The 21,099-nt window shown below is 38.2% G+C and overlaps 1 protein-coding gene across 2 annotated transcripts in view; it reads right to left on the reverse strand.

Moving 5' to 3' along the window:
* SYNE3 (spectrin repeat containing nuclear envelope family member 3) overlaps positions 1–21,099 on the reverse strand; it is a 76,171-nt gene that overhangs the window by 53,410 nt on the left and 1,662 nt on the right. For both annotated transcript variants that reach the window (XM_063290286.1, XM_063290285.1), the window contains exon 2: positions 2,931–3,088. In XM_063290286.1, the coding sequence (XP_063146356.1) occupies positions 2,931–3,088 (158 nt within the window). The remainder of the gene's footprint in view (positions 1–2,930; positions 3,089–21,099) is intronic.

Here is a 21,099-nt window from a genome sequence, read left to right on the forward strand (position 1 = left end):
CCCAGTGTGGGGCACCAGGGACATCCAAAGAGGAAGTTCAGAAAGATGGTGGCCACAGCCATGTGATCAAAGCCTTATCTATTTTTAAGTACATCACATGCACAATACAGGTTCAGAAGAGATCAGGACTTGATTGCATAGTCATGGCTGTCATCTTGATGCTTTTGACACTTCCTATGGATGCCTCTGTGGAGCACAGCTCCTTTGGTTGAAGGAAGCTTTTAGAAACTTTTACTGCTATATACAGGTCAGGGATGGGATAGAACCTGCGGCCCTTCACCCATTACTGAACTATAATTCCTAGCAGTCCAAACAGGGATAATCACAGATGACAAACCCTGGGGAAATGTAGTTTGGCAACGCCCATCCCCTCAGTGGAGATTAGTAAATACAATAGATTTTTAAACTTTCCTTCTTTCAGTTGTATCTGTGAAAAGAGTGCTGAATATAGTTCTACTCCCATAACTCTCCGTCTTGGTGTCTAGAGGGCAGAATCTTAGGAAAGGCTATATTTGACAGATTTAAGATGGCATGACTTCACAGCTCTACATAATAAGCATCATTTATGACTGCCTAAAGTGTATCAAACTATAATTGATGGCTCTATAGGTATCCCATATTTCTGCATGCGGATTCACAATCCTGATGCATGTGGAAAAAATACACGCCCAATAATCCCTACAGTGCAGTGCAACTTGTAAACCTAATTCTTATCCAAAAATGCAGAGTAAAAAGAGGCTTTGGGAGAAGTTGGTGTGTCAAGATGTCATTCAACAAATGGCACGATTATGTAATGACATTACGATGTTGACACAAGTACATAAGTTGCACCATTTGGTTATGAGGTCAGCATCGGCATGTCATTATTTGTCCCTCCCTTGCACCCCCTCTGTCGATATTCATGTTAATAGCTACTAGTCAGGATGTTTCCTTACTACCTCTAGGACTAGAGTAAAGGAGAATAACTACGGGAGGAGACTAAGCATGAATATAAAAAACATTTTTAAAAAAGATTGTTTTTAAAAGGCAACAGCAAAAAAGAGGTGACATTAGCTAGAATAATTTAATTACAGCAATAGATGTAAATTAACATTAAATGTTTAATACTTTTAAGTTAATCAGGGAAAAGTACAGGGCACGGTCCTCAAAGTCCCCATGGTCCTGGGCTGTACTAGAAGCTCTCACAGCAAGGGCTTTGTGGCCGCCATAAAGGCTTCATCAACACTGAACGACGTAAGGACAATTATCTGACTAAATGATTCATGCCTAGCAATGAATTATGATACAGGAGGTAAATGCAACCGCCATAGACTTAAATAGCATGCTTTTTAATAGAAGGAACTAGAGACAAATTGCATGGGATGGACATTAGTTTCTTATCACACTACGCTTACACCTTTATAAGGTTGTTTTCCTGTCCTGTGCTAATACTGCTCACTTCACACCTGTATGACAAAAAAAGGAACTGAATAGAAGATAGACATGGATAATAATATGGTACAAATGTATTCACCATACACCTCACCTATTCATCATGTTGGCCTGGTCTGGTTATTTTAATTAGCAATTTGTCTGATAGCAACAACTAATCAGGAATTCAATTCAGATGATTGAAAATAGGCTGAAAGTGCCTTCTCCAAAGATAGTAGGAGATACAGGCTATCAGATTTCAGCAGTTAAGTGAAAAATGTGTAGGCTAATAAATGTGGGTGTAACCAGGAGCCCGCCTGCCATACACTCAAATTAGCAAAGCAAGCCAGCATGTTTCAGGCTTTCGTAACATATTTATTTTCTGAAACATCCCTTTATAGGCATTTGATCCAGTTAATACTCTACATGGTTTTACAACATTTCACATTCACCCAAAAATATAAAAATACTTTTGTACAGAAGAAATAATTCCAGCAGTAAAGGCCATACTAACTAACAGCAGCAGAGAAAAATAAAATGGCCAAATTAGATGAGGCATTGTTCAGCCAATGTACAATTGTCTGGTTTTCACAATCTAAACAGCTGGTGGTTTCCTGGTCTGAGGGCAGGGAGGCTTTCAATTTTGACTTAATCCATATTCCTCCTGCACCTCCCCTCCTCCAACTTTTGGTTTACATTGGAAGGAAAATTCCATTCATGACAATACGAACTTTTCTTCCAATGCAATTAGCAAGTTTGGGGCCCCCAAAACATATTATTACTATACAGTACTTTTGTTGCATTTTAAAATTACTATATTATTTTATTATTGGTACCTGGATATTGCCTAGGGTCTGCCTAGCCTAGAGTAGCAGATAAATCTCATAAATAAATACAGCCAACAAACAAACAAACGAGGCTAGAGACAAAGGGTTACAGTCCATCTATTTTTTTTCCATTCTACTGTCTCTGTCTAAATCTGAGGAATCATTTTTTTTATTTTTTATTTATTTTTATCCCACCTTTATTATTTTTATAAATAACTCAAGGCGGTGAACATACCTAATACTCCTTCCTCCTCCTATTTTCCCCAGAACAACAACCCTGTGAGGTGAGTTGGGCTGAGAGAGAGTGACTGGCCCAAGGTCACCCAGCCAGCTTTCATGCCTAAGGCGGAACTAGAACTCCCAGTCTCCTGGTTTCTAGCCCAGCACCTTACCCACTAGACCAAACCCGCTATTTACTTTTAGAAGAAAACATCTGCACAATTGCTAACAGAGAAAGACATTTTTAACTGATTAGTTCACCAGGCAGAGAGCACCGTGCTCTGTGATACAATACCACTTTTTCCAGGTATCTAAAAACTAGGAAACGTTCACGCCAAGAGGGCATTGTATTGGTGTCATCATTGTGAAGGCTTTGCATCTTGGTCAGGAGGGGCATCTGAAGCAGGATAATCACAGCTATAAAAATATTGTCTCTGCAACCATGGCTGAAAGGGAGGAACTATTTTCTTTTACCTCTGTGTCCAGGAGTCTGGCCTCCAAGGCAGACCGAGGCCCCTTAGTATTGTCATTGATCCGCAGTCTCTCCTGGATGGTCTTCATCCAATCTACTGCTTTCTCCACACTACTGTCAAATTCATTCTGTGACTGCTGGATCATCGCATTAGAAGAGACTGGGCAGAGAGAAATGAACATAAAAGCGTTTTGAACAGGGGTAGGGCTAGGGTGCAATGTAGCTCACAGCAGCTTTAGACAATTCAGAAGGCGGACATTCTGACTCTAATGCTCAGCTCTGTATCATCCAAAATAAAGCATTTGCAATTTCTCCAAAAACAAATACACAAACTCCCTTAATGAGAGCACAGGTGATTTGCCTCCATTGCAAGGAAAATGTGAACATGTTTTAAACAGAAAATCCAGAACAGTAGTTATGTCTGAAGGCCCAAACAGCAGCTTCAAGGCTTACAAACATATAGCACTTTGTCCCACGTTTCGTGTGTAAGGACACAGTGTTAGGTGGAGAGACCAAAGCCAGTGAAACTGTCACTTAAATTATCCAAAGTGTGACCCTGTATGTGTTTATCAATAAATAAGTCTCACTGAGTTCATGTAAATGGATATAGATTAGAAACTTTAGATTTGATTTTCAAGATCCAGTCAGATTGTAGATATGTTACATGATCAAATGCATGACCAAATACATTTCCCCAAAATCAACCAACCAATCGTTATAAGAAAGCAACTACAAAGTTAACACATCAGAAAGCAAGGTGAGATAGAACACTTTCTCACCCTGCTGGCTATTTCCAAAAAGGTATCATCAGCAGCACCACCACCAAAACTTTTACCACTATGTTAAAGAGAATTTAATTTAGCTTACACCTACAATTTGAAGTGGTACAGCCAACAACAAGCCTATGGGAGAACTGAACCTTTGTTTCAATCTGCTATTCACAGACTGAAAACATATCCCCTTTATCAGTAACCCATATGACTAATTCTTAAATGGTCCAACTGTATGCACTGATTTACATGAGTGAAATGTAGCTACTCTAAATATTGTGTGATACTAATACCAGTGCTTAGTATTTTTAGATTGGTAAAATGATTAGGAACACACAAAAATTACTGAAACATGAAAATTGTGTATTGGAGTAGAACATCAGAAACAACCCACACTCTCCAGTGCTCATACACATGTGCCAAAACTAAGTGGGTTGTGTATGGATAGAGCCATCAAACAATTTAGTCATTAGATGGAATTGGACATATAGTAGTTGTATTTGTCAGCCTTGCAAGGTAGTCCCGACAGGAAGCATGACCAGATAAACTAATTCTACTTTATTGTAAGGTTACATTAACAGAATCTTGGAAGTCTGAAGGTAAATTTCTCCCCCATCAGCTTTACAGTTCAAGAAACAAGGGAGGGTCCCTTCTGAGATGTTTGCCATGCCGATTTTCCTTTTGAGGGCTAAGCTGCCTCTTATCCAACCATTTCCCTGGCTGTGGCTCTTCCCCCTGCCTCCCAAATTCCCACGTACCATTCCAGTATCTAATAAAATTAGTAATTTTTTGGTTCTGTTTGTTCTTCTTGGAGAGATGCAATTAAGTTCTTGTCTAGTTCCTTAATTGGTATATCCTCTAACTTACCATAATAGGTTTGTTTGGTATATTGTTTTCTGCTACAGAAATTAAGGTTACTATGGTAACAAATCACTCTGGCAGGGTGAGAAGGTCAAACTTAAGTATCCTCAATTTGGGGGTGAAAAGAATGATCAAATAAGGAAATTGCCTGGAGGGCAGCTTGCCTGGGCTTGTTAGTTTCAGTTTTCTTTTCTACCTGCCTTTCCTCCCTGTCTTCTCTGAGAGCGTGTGTGAATGCACAAGCCTGTAAATATGTTTTTGTGCTTTCTGTAAATAAATTTATTTTTATAGAAATGCCTGGTGTGTGATTTTTCTGATCTCTCTGGGCCAAATGCTTTCCAGCACTCTGCAAGAAGGTTGAGATTTTGAGCTAGTGTAAAGTGCTATTTATGGAAGGTGGAGGATCTGATCACAGATTCTCACCTGCCATTTACATAAAAATCATTGTTATATTGTTCTGCAAGTCCCATAAGCCTCAGTAAGTGAAGTGCTGGGTATGCTATGAGAGGGAAGAATTGGTAATAATGGGCACACTGTGTTATGAGATCAGAAATGCTTTATGCTGAGATAAAATATGTTTGTGTCATTTCAGTCAAAGTCATCATCACCAAAGACACATGTGAATTTTGAAAGCCATTATTTTGTTTTTGTTGCCACTCCTCATTCTTTCTTTAACAACCTCATAGCACAAATGTCCTCAGGCATGCAACAAATTGAAACTTGGGACAAAGATGAAGCTTCCTGTGCAGCAGGCAGAGTTCATCTAGGGACTGGGTGTGCTTCTTCACAGTGGAGAATAAAGATAGCATTTTGTGGTGACAATTTAGTATGCGTGAAAGAAGCCTCTACCCCACCCCACCCCACAAACAGCAGCATGGATGTAAGTTGATGGTGGGGACTTTGAAGTGCTTCAGATTTCATTCTGAAAAGGTGCTTCAAAGTATAGAAGAGCCCGAATGCATCATCTGTTTTTGCAGGCTCTTGTGGCAGCAGTCTTGGAATCCCAGGAAAAGATGCAGCTGCTTTAAAGAGTTGTAGATGAAACACCTTTCTGGAATTAAATCTGAAATAACGTAAGCCCTATTGTAAAACTCTTTTGCAAGGAAATTGTAGACTACTATGTACATATTTAGAGCACTATGTTTAGCCTTCCCCTCTGATCTGCTGAAGAATAACTCCCATAATTCCACATTGGATAGAGATGATGGGCTTTGTCTGGAGAGAGGGAAAACTCTCTGCACTGTTGAAAGGAGAAGGGTTTCTCTTATTAAAAATATGTTTCTGATTGTCTAGTTCTTTATCTCTTGACACTATTTAAAAATATAATAAAATGTTCAATTTTGGAGGCTGTGAGGATCAGGGATGGGAAAAGTGGGAACGGTTCAAAATTCAAAATGCTGCAAGTGATATTTCTAACTAACCTGGTTATAATCACTTTATCATATATATGACTTTTCATTTGTTTGTTCATATTTGCTTTCATCGGTGTTTAGTGAAAATTATTTTCAAATAAAATTGCAAGTGATTTTTATAAGTCTCTGTTTACAAAATCAAGCTGCATAACAGTATTACTGTTCATTTACTTAAAAGATATGAAGTAAATTCATTGGATATACTCTAAAGCTTCATCTGGACACATCTGTCATTCCAATGTTATCTGGATTAGAATAGGATTCAGGTATAGGGCTAGATGAAGATGAGGAATTAAATCTCGTATTACCCCAAATGGTGACAGAGAGAATGTTTCTAATATTGTTGAAGTTTTTAATTTATAGCAACATTTTAAGATGTGCTGATGCTAGCAGGTCAGTAGTGGACAGTTTGTAGTTTACTGTGAAGAATGAATATTTCTCAAAACAAGCAAGAACAGATGTGCAAAAGAATGCTTCTGCTCACTTGGGCACTTTTTTCTGTGGGCCAGGTGATAGGGCACTGTCAGCATGGACTACCATCCCATCTACTTTTATGTCCCTGAGATGGGGGGAAAAAGGAGCAAAGGGCTTGTTCTAAGCTCCAATATTTCCTGTGGCTGGAACACAGAAAAGTATCCAAGTTTTGTTTCATTCATGTTTTGTTCTGTTGGGGTGCAGAGAAATCACTCAAATCATTCAAAAGGAACATTTCAAGCAGAGTTATATCTTTTTTTTAAAAAAAAGTGGGGGGGTTTTTTGTTCCTATTCCTAAAAATAAGAAGCTACAAACCATGGTTCACCCATACATTTGGTAATTCATACTGCATCTTATTTAATCTGATTTTTCAAAGCATTCACTCACTTTCTGAAATAGAATTTTGATCAAAGTATTTCATATAGGCTCCTAAATAGCTTCAATATGTCTTGGATTATTGTATTTTCTACACTTGACTGCCATCCAAGATATAATCCTTAAACAAATATAAATATGTGGGGAGAAGAACACACTGTAGGAAATTGAAATTGCTCCCCATTACCGACCATTGATTTCTGGTTATCAGAATACTTTTCCTCTTTGGGAAAAGTGCAGAGGTCAGGATTAATATCTGAGAAGTGTAGTTAAAATATACTGGAATATTTTGTTTAAAAGTAATAGTACTGCAGTGATTGCAGGTCAAGAGTCTGTCTCAAATTAACATTCAAAAATAATGCTAATGATTATTGGTATACAAGATACAGAACCCATGAGGCAGGAGACAAGATATGATTTCCTTGTGATGAGGCACATGAATAATTCAGTAATGTCACTCATTCATGCTGGAGGTGCCAACTCTGAAACTGGCCCACTGACAAATAAGGTAGTGAGTTCTTAAGCATTCAAAAGAAATATATGATTTTAAATGGTGTGACAAAGACTTGTGAGCTTCCAAGATGTATGGATTAATGCTGAAGTAGAAAGGAACCTAGAGGCAAGGGGCAAAATTAACAGCTTATAGAAGGGACCAAATGCCTTTTTGGACTGGTGAGGACATCTGAAGTTGTCACAAAATGGCTATAAACAGCACTCCATCAGGACTTCCAAATGGCATGTGTTGTGAGCCACTGTGTAAATGCTGTGATTATTTAATTGCATCATGATGTCTGAGGTAAGGATATAAATGATGACATTCATGCAATGCTGTTATGATACACGTATGATATACCTGCCCCTCCCTCTCCCCACTTAGACGCTCATGGCTATTATGGTAGTGGATGGCCAGTAACAAAACGCATGTTTATCAGAATGCGAACTGACAAAGTTGTTCCCCGTGCATCTGACCTACCCTCCTAAGATGCTTCCTATCACAGAATTCCATTTTAACTCTGAAATTCTACAGATATTTCCTCTGCAGCTTGCCATACTCTCAGAATTGCAGCTAAAATGTTCCATGTTACCTGACCTTTGACTTTTCAGGTTGCAATCTTGTTCGGTGATATATCCAAACCATCCTACTAACTTCTCCTTAGCTCTACAAAATAAGAATTGCATTATCTGTCTACAATAATATTGAAAAAGTCTCATATTTCTACTTTCTGTGGCCAGTGTTTACTTGTCCCTTGCAAATTCACTGGTGTATATATTCTAATGTTAAGAATTTATAAAGCCAATAATATTAATATTAACCCAAAGCTGCAACTCAAGTGTACTTGATAAGAGTCATAAACGTTGGCTTGATGTATAAACTCCATATATTTTCTCTCTGCAGTTCACAATGACATGATGAAACTAGAAATGAACCTGTCTTCTTCTGAACCATGCCATTTTTTACATTTATTCAATCATAAATCTGTTCTGTCCAATTTCAGTATCATTCTGAATTTAAAAAGCATGAAAAGTTGCATCCATTTTTATATGCAATTTCCTGTTAGACAGGTATTTTATACACATCTTTCACACACATACACAAACGGTAAATATTTGGGAAATATGACTTACAGGCTGTGTTTATGTGACTTTGTGTGTACTTACAAATATTGCATACATTTATAAATCACCTAGCCCAAATATATGCAATTTTCCCAAATACCAATGTTTTTCTTCACAGTCTTTTAATGGAGAAGAATGCAATCCAAAGTAGAACAGTGTTCCAAACTACTATTAATCTTGGAGATATGAATTACAGTTTGCTTAAAAATCATCCAGTATCCCTATAAGAAATATTCTATATTTATTATTATTCTATGCCTATACACATCCTTCAGTCCTTTCCTGCACCTCTATCCCTTGATTTCCTGTTAACTGTGGAAAGTGCTGCTTACACATCTAATCTAAATGAGGTTTAGTTTAAGGTTTATTTTATAAAGCTTAAACTAAACCTCATTTAGATTAGAAATAAATAATTCTACAGTAAAGCTCAACTGTGTTTAGAGTTGGACATTAATCATCAGCCCTGTAAAATAGAAGTTTGCCATGACAAGTGAAATTCACACGCAAAAGTGTCGTATCGCTGTTGGAAGCAGTAAGAAGAGGCTCAAAGTGCATAATCCTTGCTATTTTGTTACAGGATGAAGTTCATTAATTAACATTCTCTGACCAAAACTGTTCTGAACATTAACGTTTTGCAATAATCCCAAAGCCACATACTTCTAGACAATCCAGCCATTCTATGCCTTGTTATAGCAGTACGGGCCCCAAGTGGGTCACGCTGCGAAGTAGCACTGACAAAAACAAATACCAGTTATGCAAAAACTTGCCTGAAAAAATAGATAAGACAGCTACTGACAACTTCATCTCTGTGCGTTTTCTTCAGAAACTCAATCAACAACCTTTATTTTGCAGATATATTTAGAACTATGGCATATATATTTGGGGAACCAAATATAATAGGCTATTTCCTTATGATTCACTTTTGCCTGCACTTCTGCAATTTTCCATAAAGTACTCCCACTCTCCCTGTGCATGTGAGTGTGAGTGTGTGTGTATGCCCAGGAATGTAATGCATTGGAAACACAGCAAACATCTGTTTTCAATCCCGGAAGCAGTTCCTTTTCCATCTAGTGGGCAGATTTAGTTCTGCAAGCAGGTGACTTCACGTTTCGTCCTTCTGCAATCTGGTTACATTGGCCCACTGTTGCTAGCAATGAAGACCTCCAAGGTCCCTTCCAACCCTATGAATTTATGCCTTCTGCCAAAAGGCGTAGCACTCACATCTAGCGTACAGTTGGACTGCCCAGCTAACATTAAGCACTGACATAAATCACCTATATTGCTATTACATTTAAAAGCAACTGAACAGAAACCAAGAAAGCTCCACTGCAAATGTCAGCATTTATGTCATTCTGAACATTTCACTATGCAAACATCTCTCAGGATGCCCAACTAATGGAGGAACTTAGATGAGGTCGCGTATCTTTTTTAACCTTAAAAAGATTGCCCAGACTCTCAAAACTCACTCTGGGCTTTGTTCCTGACTTAGCTTGGCTAAACCAGCTGCAGACTTGCCCAGGCGAAGCGGAAGCAAAGTCAGAGGGTTGTCAAAACCTGGTCTGTGCTTTGCTCCTCACTATGCCTGTGCAAGCCTATGACAGACAGCTGCAGTTCCACCAAGTCTGACAACCTCGGTCATATCGACATTAAAATAGAATAATTAAAAGTGGTATATTTATATTTTGCCCAGTCAAAATCCCATTGAAATCAGAGTTTTATTCATGGGTGGCTGCACAAATTCATTCTTTATTTTAGCAGGTCACACTAAGTTTCAGAAGCCCAACTTATGGGAAGTCACATGCAAAACATGCCATGGATGTAAAGGCCTTCTCCCCCTGCTGTTTCCTAGCAAGTGGCATTTGGAAGCCAGCTGCTTCTGATCCTGGAGACAGGTCAGTCATATACTTCAGAGGAGCCCTTAGAGCAGAACTAAATGTGGATTCAGCTGCTGCTGGATGGAAAAGCCCATGGGGTAATGATGGCAATGAGTGTCTGCCATAGGGGAAACAGCAGCCTGCGAGCTTACATTACCCCAAATACAAGATCTTGTATTGATGTCAAGTCAGGTTGATGATACAGATAACCACTCTTCCTTCCAAAGCAAATTAATTAATTTGGGAAATCTAATGCAGATAGCCCACATAAGGTAGAAATAGGAATACCAGGATGGGACTGCAAAAATCTGGATGACCATTAGATGGCAGAAAGTAGGTACAGAAAATTTTAACTTGTTGCTATGGTCCCCTGGATTTTTGCAACCCAGATCTGGAAGCCCTAATGGAAGTAAAAACTTCCTCACCTCTCATTCACAAATGTCATTGTCTATAGGGTTGACTTTCACATCTGTCCAACTATGCTAATCCTTGGCAGTAGGCCTGAGAAGAGATAATATAAAGCCAAGTAGTCCAACCATTGTGTTCACACAACACACTTAACCAGATCAGTTAAAGAGCCAGTGGTTACTTTTGCACAATATTCTTAGCTGGTTTTCTGATCATCCTGGTATTCTTGTTGTATGAACCTGACCCATTTAGTTAGTTTTTGATTGAACATATTGTACAAACCCAGGAAATGGGTTAATTCAACTAATTAAAATACCCAGGTTAAATTTGTTGGATGAATTCACCCAGTATTTTATTCAGTGGTTCCTTGTTATGGACATTAATTCTAAGACACATATTATTATTTTTCCCCTCCTTTTTAATACTGGCCACTGGTTCCTATTCTAAAGGTATCTGCTTGATTCAATAATTTCAAACATTAAAACTGTACTGATTTTGTTAGGACTCCAAAGAGTTTTGTCAAGATTTTTGCTGTTTAAATCTTATTCACCATTTAAAGAGCAGAATCCTGACACTCAGTGCATACTTTTCAAGTCAGACTGTAATTTGTACCTTCCCTGTCATCAATAGTATGTGACAAACCAAACCAGTTTATCTCTTTGAAACCAATGCCCTTCAGATTTTGTCCTAGTCTTTCTGTTTCACTACCATGAAGTACTGATCTAACATCACTTTCAGATGACAATTTTCAACAGGAAACCAGAATGAGGTTTCAGTTGCTACTGGAAACCAAACAGACATTTTACCTAGCTGTTTTTTCTTCAAAATAAAAATTGTCAGCTTAATCATGTTCTCTAAGAAATGTGAGCAAGTCTCTTATTATTTAGTTTGAGAAGAAGCTAAGAAAGTTAGACTAAAATTCTGAAGTGTGCAGGTTGAGATCAGCCTTCCCCAACCTGGTACCCTCCAAATGTGTTAGGTTACATGTTACATAACTTCAGGAGTTTGTATGTTGTCTGGGAGTTATAGGAATTGTACTTTAAAAACATCTGCAGATTACTACATTAAGTATCCCGCCGATCTTGGTATGATGAATTCTTAATTTGAAGTGTGTACTATACATCACCCCCAGTATGACTTGATTTATGCAAATTATATAATGCACATCATTTGCATGATGTCATGATAAGCATGACGTCAACACAGCTTGCACCAGATGCCTAAACAAGGGGGGTGAAGAAGAACTGCAGTCCTTATAATCCTTAGGTATATTTCTATTTGAAACAGTAGAAATTATGCTGTTCTAGATACAGATTTAGGAATGTTTGCATGTAAGGTTCTCAAGCCTTCTTGGCTTTTTACATAATTGTCTACCTCTAGAAAAGAAAACATTGTCCACTGAACATACTAGGATAATTCATTTGGAATTCATTTAGCCCATTTATTAATCTCTAGTACCTAATCTAATGCTCTGACCTACTGTCATAAAATGCTAATTTTATGCAATGCTAATTTGATTTTTGAAAAGTATGACTATGCCAACACTCTCTGGCAGAAGTTGTACAGAAAACAGCAAGTAAATAATCCATCTGAGGGTCTGGAATATCCTTTTCCTACCAGCAATTATCACTTGTTGAGGTCATGGCTGAGTTAAAGATCTGAAACAGAGGCTTTCAGTTAATGCTGTTCAATGTGATTCTACTCTATGAACTGGGGATCAATTCTGGGGATTGTTGTTTATATTTGTTTTTAGAAAAAGCTTGGCATTAGAATCTCTTATGGATTCCACCTAGAAATCAATGAAACGATAAAATTCATTTGAACACATACAGTGTGTCTCTCCTCTGGGTAATGAAGGGGAGTCAGTCACAAATCACTGAACCAGCCATAGTGGCAAGCCATAATGGATGGGAACTTGCATCACAGTAAACTGAAAAACATTACCTAATTTTAGTTTCACACACCTGCTGCTGAAGTCTTGGAAAACCAGAGTTCTGCTGAATTCTAACTATACATGTCATCTGAATGCATTCACAGTGTATACATATCTCACATGTTGATTGTTTTGTGCCAAGCACTGTATAAAATCTAACCTGTCACTTCTTAAGCTTCACAGTATTTTTGGCAACATATAACAAAAAACCTTTTAACAAAGAAACACTTGTCATAGCAGGGCACATTGTAAGTATCTTTCCTCACATTAACCTGCCACCAATTCAGTGTGGACCAGTTATACACAACTTTTTCTAGGTGAAAAATTGCACTTGGCCTTTGAGTAGCATGCCAGGGGCCACACTCTAAAAGAGTGTGTTTGATTAATTTCATGTATGTTTAAATTTTGTTAGAATTAAATAGAGTTGATATAATTATTCTCCATTTGTGTATTTAATAATTTCTCCCTTCTTAGACACTATGCTTTGGTAACCATTTTTGGAGAGCTCTGAGATTTCTTGAAATTGTAGCCAAGGCTTTGGGGACTGCAGGTGACCTGGAGAATTAGAACATAACATTGTTTTTCTAAAGGCCCCTCTCTATCATCCTTCAGTGAAGTGGCCAGATTAATATTTAAGCAGACTGGAAAAAGGGCACACTTTAGCTGGTCTCCACTGACTTTTCTTCCACACTGACTTCATCTGATTCCATCCACAAAGAGGTCACAAATCTTTTTATTAAAAGTCCATGAAATAGTTTACTTCAATCTTGTTTATGGTCTATGATAAAGTGTTCCTTGCAATTACTTTGACCTAATTTTAAAAAATCCTTACAACCCTGTTCATTACCTTAGGAGACTCCAAGCTCCATTTAGACATATTTGCATTTCAGATCATCCAGAGAGGGCCTGCCCTCAAGATTCTGCCCCCCTGGATTAGAAAGCAGGGATTCTTAGCTGGGGTCCTACCCTGTGGAATATGCTATCCCTGAAGATCTGCTTGGCCCCCTTGCTCCTGGCCTGCAGGAAGCCTATGAAGTCTTGCAGATCCTTGCAAGAGAACAAATTCATCAAAATATTCAACAATTTCACCAAGGGGGGGCAGACGTCAAAACCTATAAAAAAAGGGCATGGCTTTGATCATGTGACTGCTCTCTTTCCTTTTCTGAACTACCTCCCTGGATGCCCCTGGCAACAACATACAGATCTAGAAAAGATTTCCAGTATTAGACACACTTGCTCCCAACTCCACGTTTTTTTTTATCGCTTCCATTATCACATGGAATATAATGACTTACAGATCCATTTTATCCTAATCTGCACGTCTGACACATGAATTCTAAATCTCCATGAAGAAGTCAGCCTTCCCTTTCATTGCTGCAGTTGGTGAGAGTTACTAGTTTGAATTACTAGCAAACTGTTACAGGACAATTATGCCTTCCTAGTATTATGTTTAATTAAATAAAAGAACAGATATTTATATTTTATACAAGCTCCAGGGAGGCTTACAAAAGACTAAAAGACACTTCCATGAAATATAAAGCGGGAAGACAAAAGCATTCTTCTTTCCCTGAACCCTGGTGGAAGGCCAGGATGCTGAATGAAAGATGTTCTGATACAAGCAAATGGATGTCATCCTATTGCTTTATCATTCCAAAATGCCCCCAGATTCTTTGTCTTGTCATTTAACTGTGCATCTTGTTCAATATCGTGAGATCTCGGAAAACCTGCTTCTTTATCTATAGAAACATCCTTAAGGTTCATCAGCAAGGGACTGTTTTAAGGTTTGGGCTGTGTGAAGTCCTAACAAGCCCCCACCCCCAGGTGATACAAGCACAAACAGCTTGCTTTAATTCCCTTCCAAGTCAACCAGAAGTTAAGAAAACTCAAAGCCAAAGAACAGCCCATTCAGGGAATGAAAATTTCAAATGCCAAATGTCAAAATCCATACCCCTCCCCACAGCACTTTGGGAATATGGGAACACTGCTTCTATTGCACACCCAGTTTGGAAGAAACTTACCAAACTAACTCCTTAATGCCAATTCAGCTGTACCTCATTAAAGCTGTATAACTGAAAATTTACTTGGGGGAAAAACATGATCAAAGGTGTTTGCTTTGGTTGCATCTGCTGTAGAAAACACCACCTTTTCTATGCTGAGCAATTAAAACCTAAGCACTAAGTTCTGTAGCATGTGGGCAAAGCTAAGTGATCAAAGACAACATTGGCCACAGGCATAATCATCAGTACAGTATTGCAAAATTCACTAATAAAAAAAATACTTTCCCATTATGTAAAATAAGCCAGAAGTGTCCATTATTAAATGGGGCTAGGCTGTTTATTAGAGAAGTATTTCTTCATGAGTCACTACCTTCCTTTTTATGCAGACTGATGGCTTCCTTGCAAAATGTAGATTAATTTGTTGGTCTCAATATGGGTTTCAACAATTAACAAAGAGGCCAGATTTATCCTTTCAAAGCTATGATTTATTCCGCAAGGCATAGACTGTCATTGGGATGGAACTCAGTGTCTTCTTAATAGTGTTACACCTACAAAGATTTTATGGAAAAGTCACTTCTGGGGAAGAAATAGTGAATGAAGATGGCTCTGCTGAGAGTGGAGCCAACCACCTCGTCGGAATGAAGAGCTAGTGAGTGGACCAGCTCTTCAGGATTCCTCTCCAGACAAGAAGAGGACTTGGGATCGCCCACAAGTGCTCCAGAGAGTTGCTCCTCATGAGGAGACTGTTGTCTCTGGCAGGTTTAGAGCTCTGGGAGATGAGGAACGCCATATTCGCCCAAACAGCGGCCAACACCTTTATGGACAAAAGGTTCACATACTTTCTTTTCCAATCACTTTTGGAAATGGCTTATTTATTGCTTTTCAGCAATCAGGAACCTTTGGAATGACAAGTTTTACAGCACCAGATGAGTCTCCTTTGATCCTTCATAAATAAATTTTAAATACAGGTTTAAGGACTTTAAAAAAAAAATTTTTTTTTGAATAAACAGCAAAAGGGTGATTAGAATGTTGATTTTGGAAAGTTACAAATGGACTAAGGGTCCAGATGGTTTTGAAATAAGATTTTGAAATTAATTATAAGAATCCTTCCTGTGGGAAAATGCTGTTGTTTTGAATTCTTAAAAAAAGAACACATGATAGGATGGGACTTCCAATGTTGGACCCTAGAGGGAACCAGAAGGAACTAAAGATTACAGTTAAAGGTGAACACTTAAATCTGACTTACTAATACAGAATGGAGCAAAATACTTTAACACCAGATGTATTTTTATTTATTTATTTATATTTCAAATTTCATCACCACCCATCTCACTCAAAGAGCAACTCTGGGCAGTTTACAATAAAACTAAAAATAAATAGCGATTAAAATACAATAAAAACAGTACTTCTTAACTGTAAATGTAAAAGATAAAATCCAAGATGGAGATATGAAAAGTTTTTTATTTAAATTCATGAATTCACAGGGACTCCCAACTTGAGGGATATTTTGATATACTGGAGGATACTGGATTGTCAAAGACCAACTTAGAAAGAGAAGAATTGTCTTGTCCAGTGTTGAAGAGTGGGGTTGAATTCTTGTCCCAGAATCTCTTTGGAATATTCCCCAGTACTGAGGGATATTTGTGAACAATGGACCCAGAAGTTAATTTTAAGAGTGTCTGCCATTATAGACTGCGTTAAAAAGATGTTGTAGAAGAGGAACAAGTTTTACCGGACTGAGACAGATCTGAAGGTAAAGGTAAAGGTTTCCCTTGACGTAAAGTCCAGTCGTGTCCGACTCTAGGAGGCGGTGCTCATCTCCGTTTCAAAGCCTTGGAGCCGGCGTTGTCCATAGGACACTTCCGGGTCATGTGGCCAGCATGACTCACGGAACGCCGTTACCTTCCCGCCGAAGCGGTACCAATTAATCTACTCACATTTGCATGTTTTCGAACTGCTTGGTGTGAGACAGATCTGAAAGTGGATTTAAAATGACAGGTTACAAGAATGATATGGAAAAAGATGCTACACTGTGTACACAAATGAAACCGGCTGATGTCTTAATAATTAAAAGGAATAAACAGATAACAAACCAAAAGAGCGACTTGGACAACTTTCCTATATTGGATTTACAAAAGAGACTTGTTAAAGTTTTGAAGAATTTTGTGAGAAGGGACAAAGAAAAAATGAAATGAAATCAAGTTCTAGGACATTATTTGAAGGGATTAAAGACCAAGATTGTTAAAAGTAAAAGAAAGGAATATAAAGTTGGTTTATTTGATCAAGGTTAAAATAGATGTGTTGTTATCTCTGGTAACCCTTAACAGACTTTTGCTGACTAGGACTGAATGACAAGGTTTTAAGAATTTGTTTATAGATAAGAGACGAGACAAGAAGAAGAGATCATTTGTTGTATTTAAGAGATGGTGATAAATTACTAAAATTGTTTATACTTGTGATGAAGGGGGAAGTCATTTCTTTATAGATTTCTTTTCTTTTTCTTTACTATATTCTTATTTTTTTTTCTTTCTTTTCTATTTTTTCTTTTTTGCACTTTCTATTTTTTTATTCTTTTATTTTTCTTAGTTTGTATGAGTTTTTATTTTTTTAATTGTAATGTTTAATAGAATTACTATTAAAAAGGTTTTATTGAACCATATCTTAACTAAATTAGGAGATGAAATGTGTAGGCTGGCCCGTCAGAACTCCAATCTGTAGCCTTCGAGAGGTCTTAGACTGCAATTCTTGTCAGTTCCATTCAACAGAGTATGATGGTAATTGTATTCCAACATGTCTGGGGGGTATTGGATTGTCAAAGACCAACTTAGAAGAATTGTCTTGTCCAATGTTGAAGAGTGAGGTTGAATTCTTGTCCCAGAATCTGTTTGGAATATTCCCCAGTGCCTAACTTTGGACAAGTAGTAAAGAATGTCTTTACTGTGTTTAAAATCTCCCATATTTATTTGTATTTTTATGATCTAGAACTTGCGTACTTTGTTTAAGGATCTATACCTTATATGTAAAGTGCAATGCCTCTCCATTAAAACAGCTAGACCTTTTTTTCTCTTTTTTTGGCTTCCAGGAGATCTTGAAAAAAGATGCAGCTGCCTTAAGAAACTGATATATTAATGTGACTTTTAAAGCAAGTGCATTTTAGCCTTGCACAGAAAAAGCACGGCTGCTTTAATGGAGGGCAGGGTTTTTGTACAAGATCTAAAGTAGTCCTTCCAAACCAATTTTGGAGCTTGCAATCCCCCTTCATTATGCTGCCAGAATTCAGCAATATAATATGCCACTGAAATGCAGCCCACAGACTGCTTACCTCTGAATAAAACAAAAGTTGGGTGGGGCCATCACAAGGAAGTGGGTAAAGCCAAAGCTAAATCTGATTTGATTCAATTAGAATTAAATTACTTGAATACCTATAATAAGATGTTTTGTCTGGGATTTAATAATTGTTCCATTTTGTAACACTGCAAATTACCCTATGGCAGCTATCTTTGGAGGAACTCTTAGCCACAACCAACCCTGGTCTCTCAGTTCATACACATCTTCTTTCCTAAATAACACAGAATAGATTCATGTTACCAAGAATTCATGAAAAAAAAGTAGGAAATCTGTCCTCACAATGAACAAACATAAAAAGGCTGTTTGCTTCCACATGACATAAAAGTAAAGCAAGAACGAGAGAGCGTTGGCACAGATGGGTTGGAGCTTGCCAATGACAAACAGTTTATTCCACCCGCTCTTATTCCTTTAGGCAATCAAATACAATGTTGTTCCCAGCCTTTCCCCCAGAAGCTCCTCCCTTTCTGGAAAGGAAGAATGTTTATCACACGCTTACAGAGTCCCAACAACAGTCAATTAAAGCATGTGGGCAGGATTCCCTGCAAAACTGTGCCAACAACACATGTCTACAACGTGAAAAGCATTTTGTGCCCAGTTGAATTACACCCAAGGGAGCAGCTCTTTTGCAAATTAACTCCTTTGAGCCAAAATCAAGGCTAGTTCAGAGTGCTGATGGATTAATAATCAATGCATTACATGTGAAGAGAAAGCCAGAATGTATGCTCCTTTCCTCTTGGAGAGATTTGGTAATGACTTAATAAAAGATAGAAGACAAACCAGTTTCAGTACGGATTCTAATTCCGTTTTAAACGCCAGTGTACTTCCACTTTTCCTTAACAAGAATTACAATAGTGCACTTCGAAGTGTCAAAAATGCTTTATGTACCCGATCACAATAATACTTACAACAGAGTGCGTGGTCTACAAGGGGCAGAGAGGAAGGCAAAATCAATGTAAAACAGCAAAGAACTAAATTTAAGAAGTTTAAGGTTCTTAAAACTGGACCTTAAATACTTTTATCTAGTGCAGATTAATAACATTAGGCTGCAATCCTATACACTTTTAGCTGAGAGCCACTGAGTATAATGGGACTTGCTTTTAAAAAATGATGCATAAAGAGTTAATATTCCTAATACAACTATCACATTGAATCCCTTTATCACCTTGGTTACCAAAACATGGAACAGGTTTGCTTCAGGTGAAAAAATAGTGCCTGCACAGTGTTTCTGATATCTCATGACTGCAGAAAATTAATGTTGCTTTTTCAGAGTTTTTCTTCTGGCAGAAGGTTTAATATATCATATTACTACTAATTACATATATGCCTCAGCAGGGCAGCACCCAGTTGATCTTGGATGATCTCAGAAGCAGGGTTGTCCCAGGTTAGTACCTGGATGGAAGACCACCTGTAAATTTTGGGGCTAGACCACTGGAAAGCTACAGCTGGTCCAGAATGCAGCAGGTCAGGGAATGATGGGTGCTCTTTGAGACACCCATGTAACACTTTTACTCAGAGAGCTGCACTGGTTGCCAGGTGACTCCTGGGTGGAATTCAAGGTGCTGCTTGTCTCCTTTAAAGCCCTTCTTGGTTCAGAAATGTTCATATTTGTGACATCACCTTTTCCATGTAATATCTGCCTGCCCAATAAAATGTAGCAGGGCAGACTCACTAGATGTCCCCTCAGTTAGAGACTGTCACCCTTGGGGTCCACATAAGGACACGTGTTCAGTTGTTGCCCCCCGCGCCTGAAATAGCACTCTGCCAATGTGTGATTGGCACCTTCCCTTCTGGCTTTTAGGAAGCTGGTGAAAAGCTAGTTCTTCCATCAAGTCAGGGAGACTGTTTTATTGCACCTGTCTTGTGTAACTGGTTGGGAGACTGGGTTGCTTTTTATTATTAAAAACTAAAAAAAGTTTTTATCGCTGCTCAGAGTCAGCAGATTGTAGTGGCCTACAGGCCTTGCAAATAACTACATAAATAAAGTTCATATCTATAGTACAGTGCTTTCCAGCTGTAAAAAAAACTTTAATCCTTAGTACAACTGACCTAGAACCAACGTGGATGGTGGCTTGGCACATACTGTGCTCTATTGAAGGCTAGCCTTAAAAAGAATGTAACACTCCATCCTATTTGTTTATTTATATATTACCCAATCTTTTCTATAGGGAACACAAGACAGTGTGTATGGAGTCAGGCTGAGAAACCAAAACTGGTCCCAAATTACCCAGTAAAGCTCCATAATCAAGGAGGCCTTAAGCCTAGGTCTTCTGAGTTTACCACTCTACTATACCACATATTAGTACCATAATTCCTGCAGGAGGCAACTGCTCAATACAAATCATGTATGCACACCAAATCTCTTGCTAATTTCAATTGATTTTAGTTTATCAATCAGTTGCACTTTTAAATGTGCAGGCATATATGACCCTCCAATAGAAGAGAATATATGTAGCTCAGGGTTGAATTGTGAAGTCCTTGGTGCTCCTTGGGCTTGGTTGTTTGCTTGCAGATGTTTCATTACCCAACAAGGTAACATCATCAGTGCACTGATGTTACCTAGTCGGGTAATGAAATATCTGCAAGCGAACAACCAAGCCCAAGGAGCACCAAGGACTACATATATGACCTTCTCCCAAAGAGTTAAGGCTCAGAGACAGCAGCCTTGGATAATGTCAAGCAGCTTTCTCCAAACTGGTGCCCTGCAGATGTGGTCAATTACAATACCCAGCACTCAGTTATCACAGTCCATGGTCACACCGATGGAGGATGGTTGGGAGATGTAGTTTAAACACAGTAAAAGGATGTCAGGTTTGCGACTTACAGCATCTAGCTCCTTGCTTTTTCCAAAACATGCCAAGGACCATCCTTGGTGACAGTCTCAAAACATTTCACTTCATTGGTAAATAGTGATTTGGGAGGAGAAATTTTGCCAGATATTCTTTGGGAAATTGAGAGAACTATTCAACTTCTTTGGTGAGAAGAGGGATTCTCCCAAACGTCTCTTCCAATAAATCTGATGTGAATTAAGACTGAATTACACTATTGTGTAGTTATACCAGGAAAAAAAAAAACAGATAAGAGGTTTGTAAAAAAGTTAGCAA

Source organism: Candoia aspera, chromosome 1 (assembly GCF_035149785.1).
Source record: "Candoia aspera isolate rCanAsp1 chromosome 1, rCanAsp1.hap2, whole genome shotgun sequence".
Taxonomy (NCBI): domain Eukaryota; kingdom Metazoa; phylum Chordata; class Lepidosauria; order Squamata; family Boidae; genus Candoia; species Candoia aspera.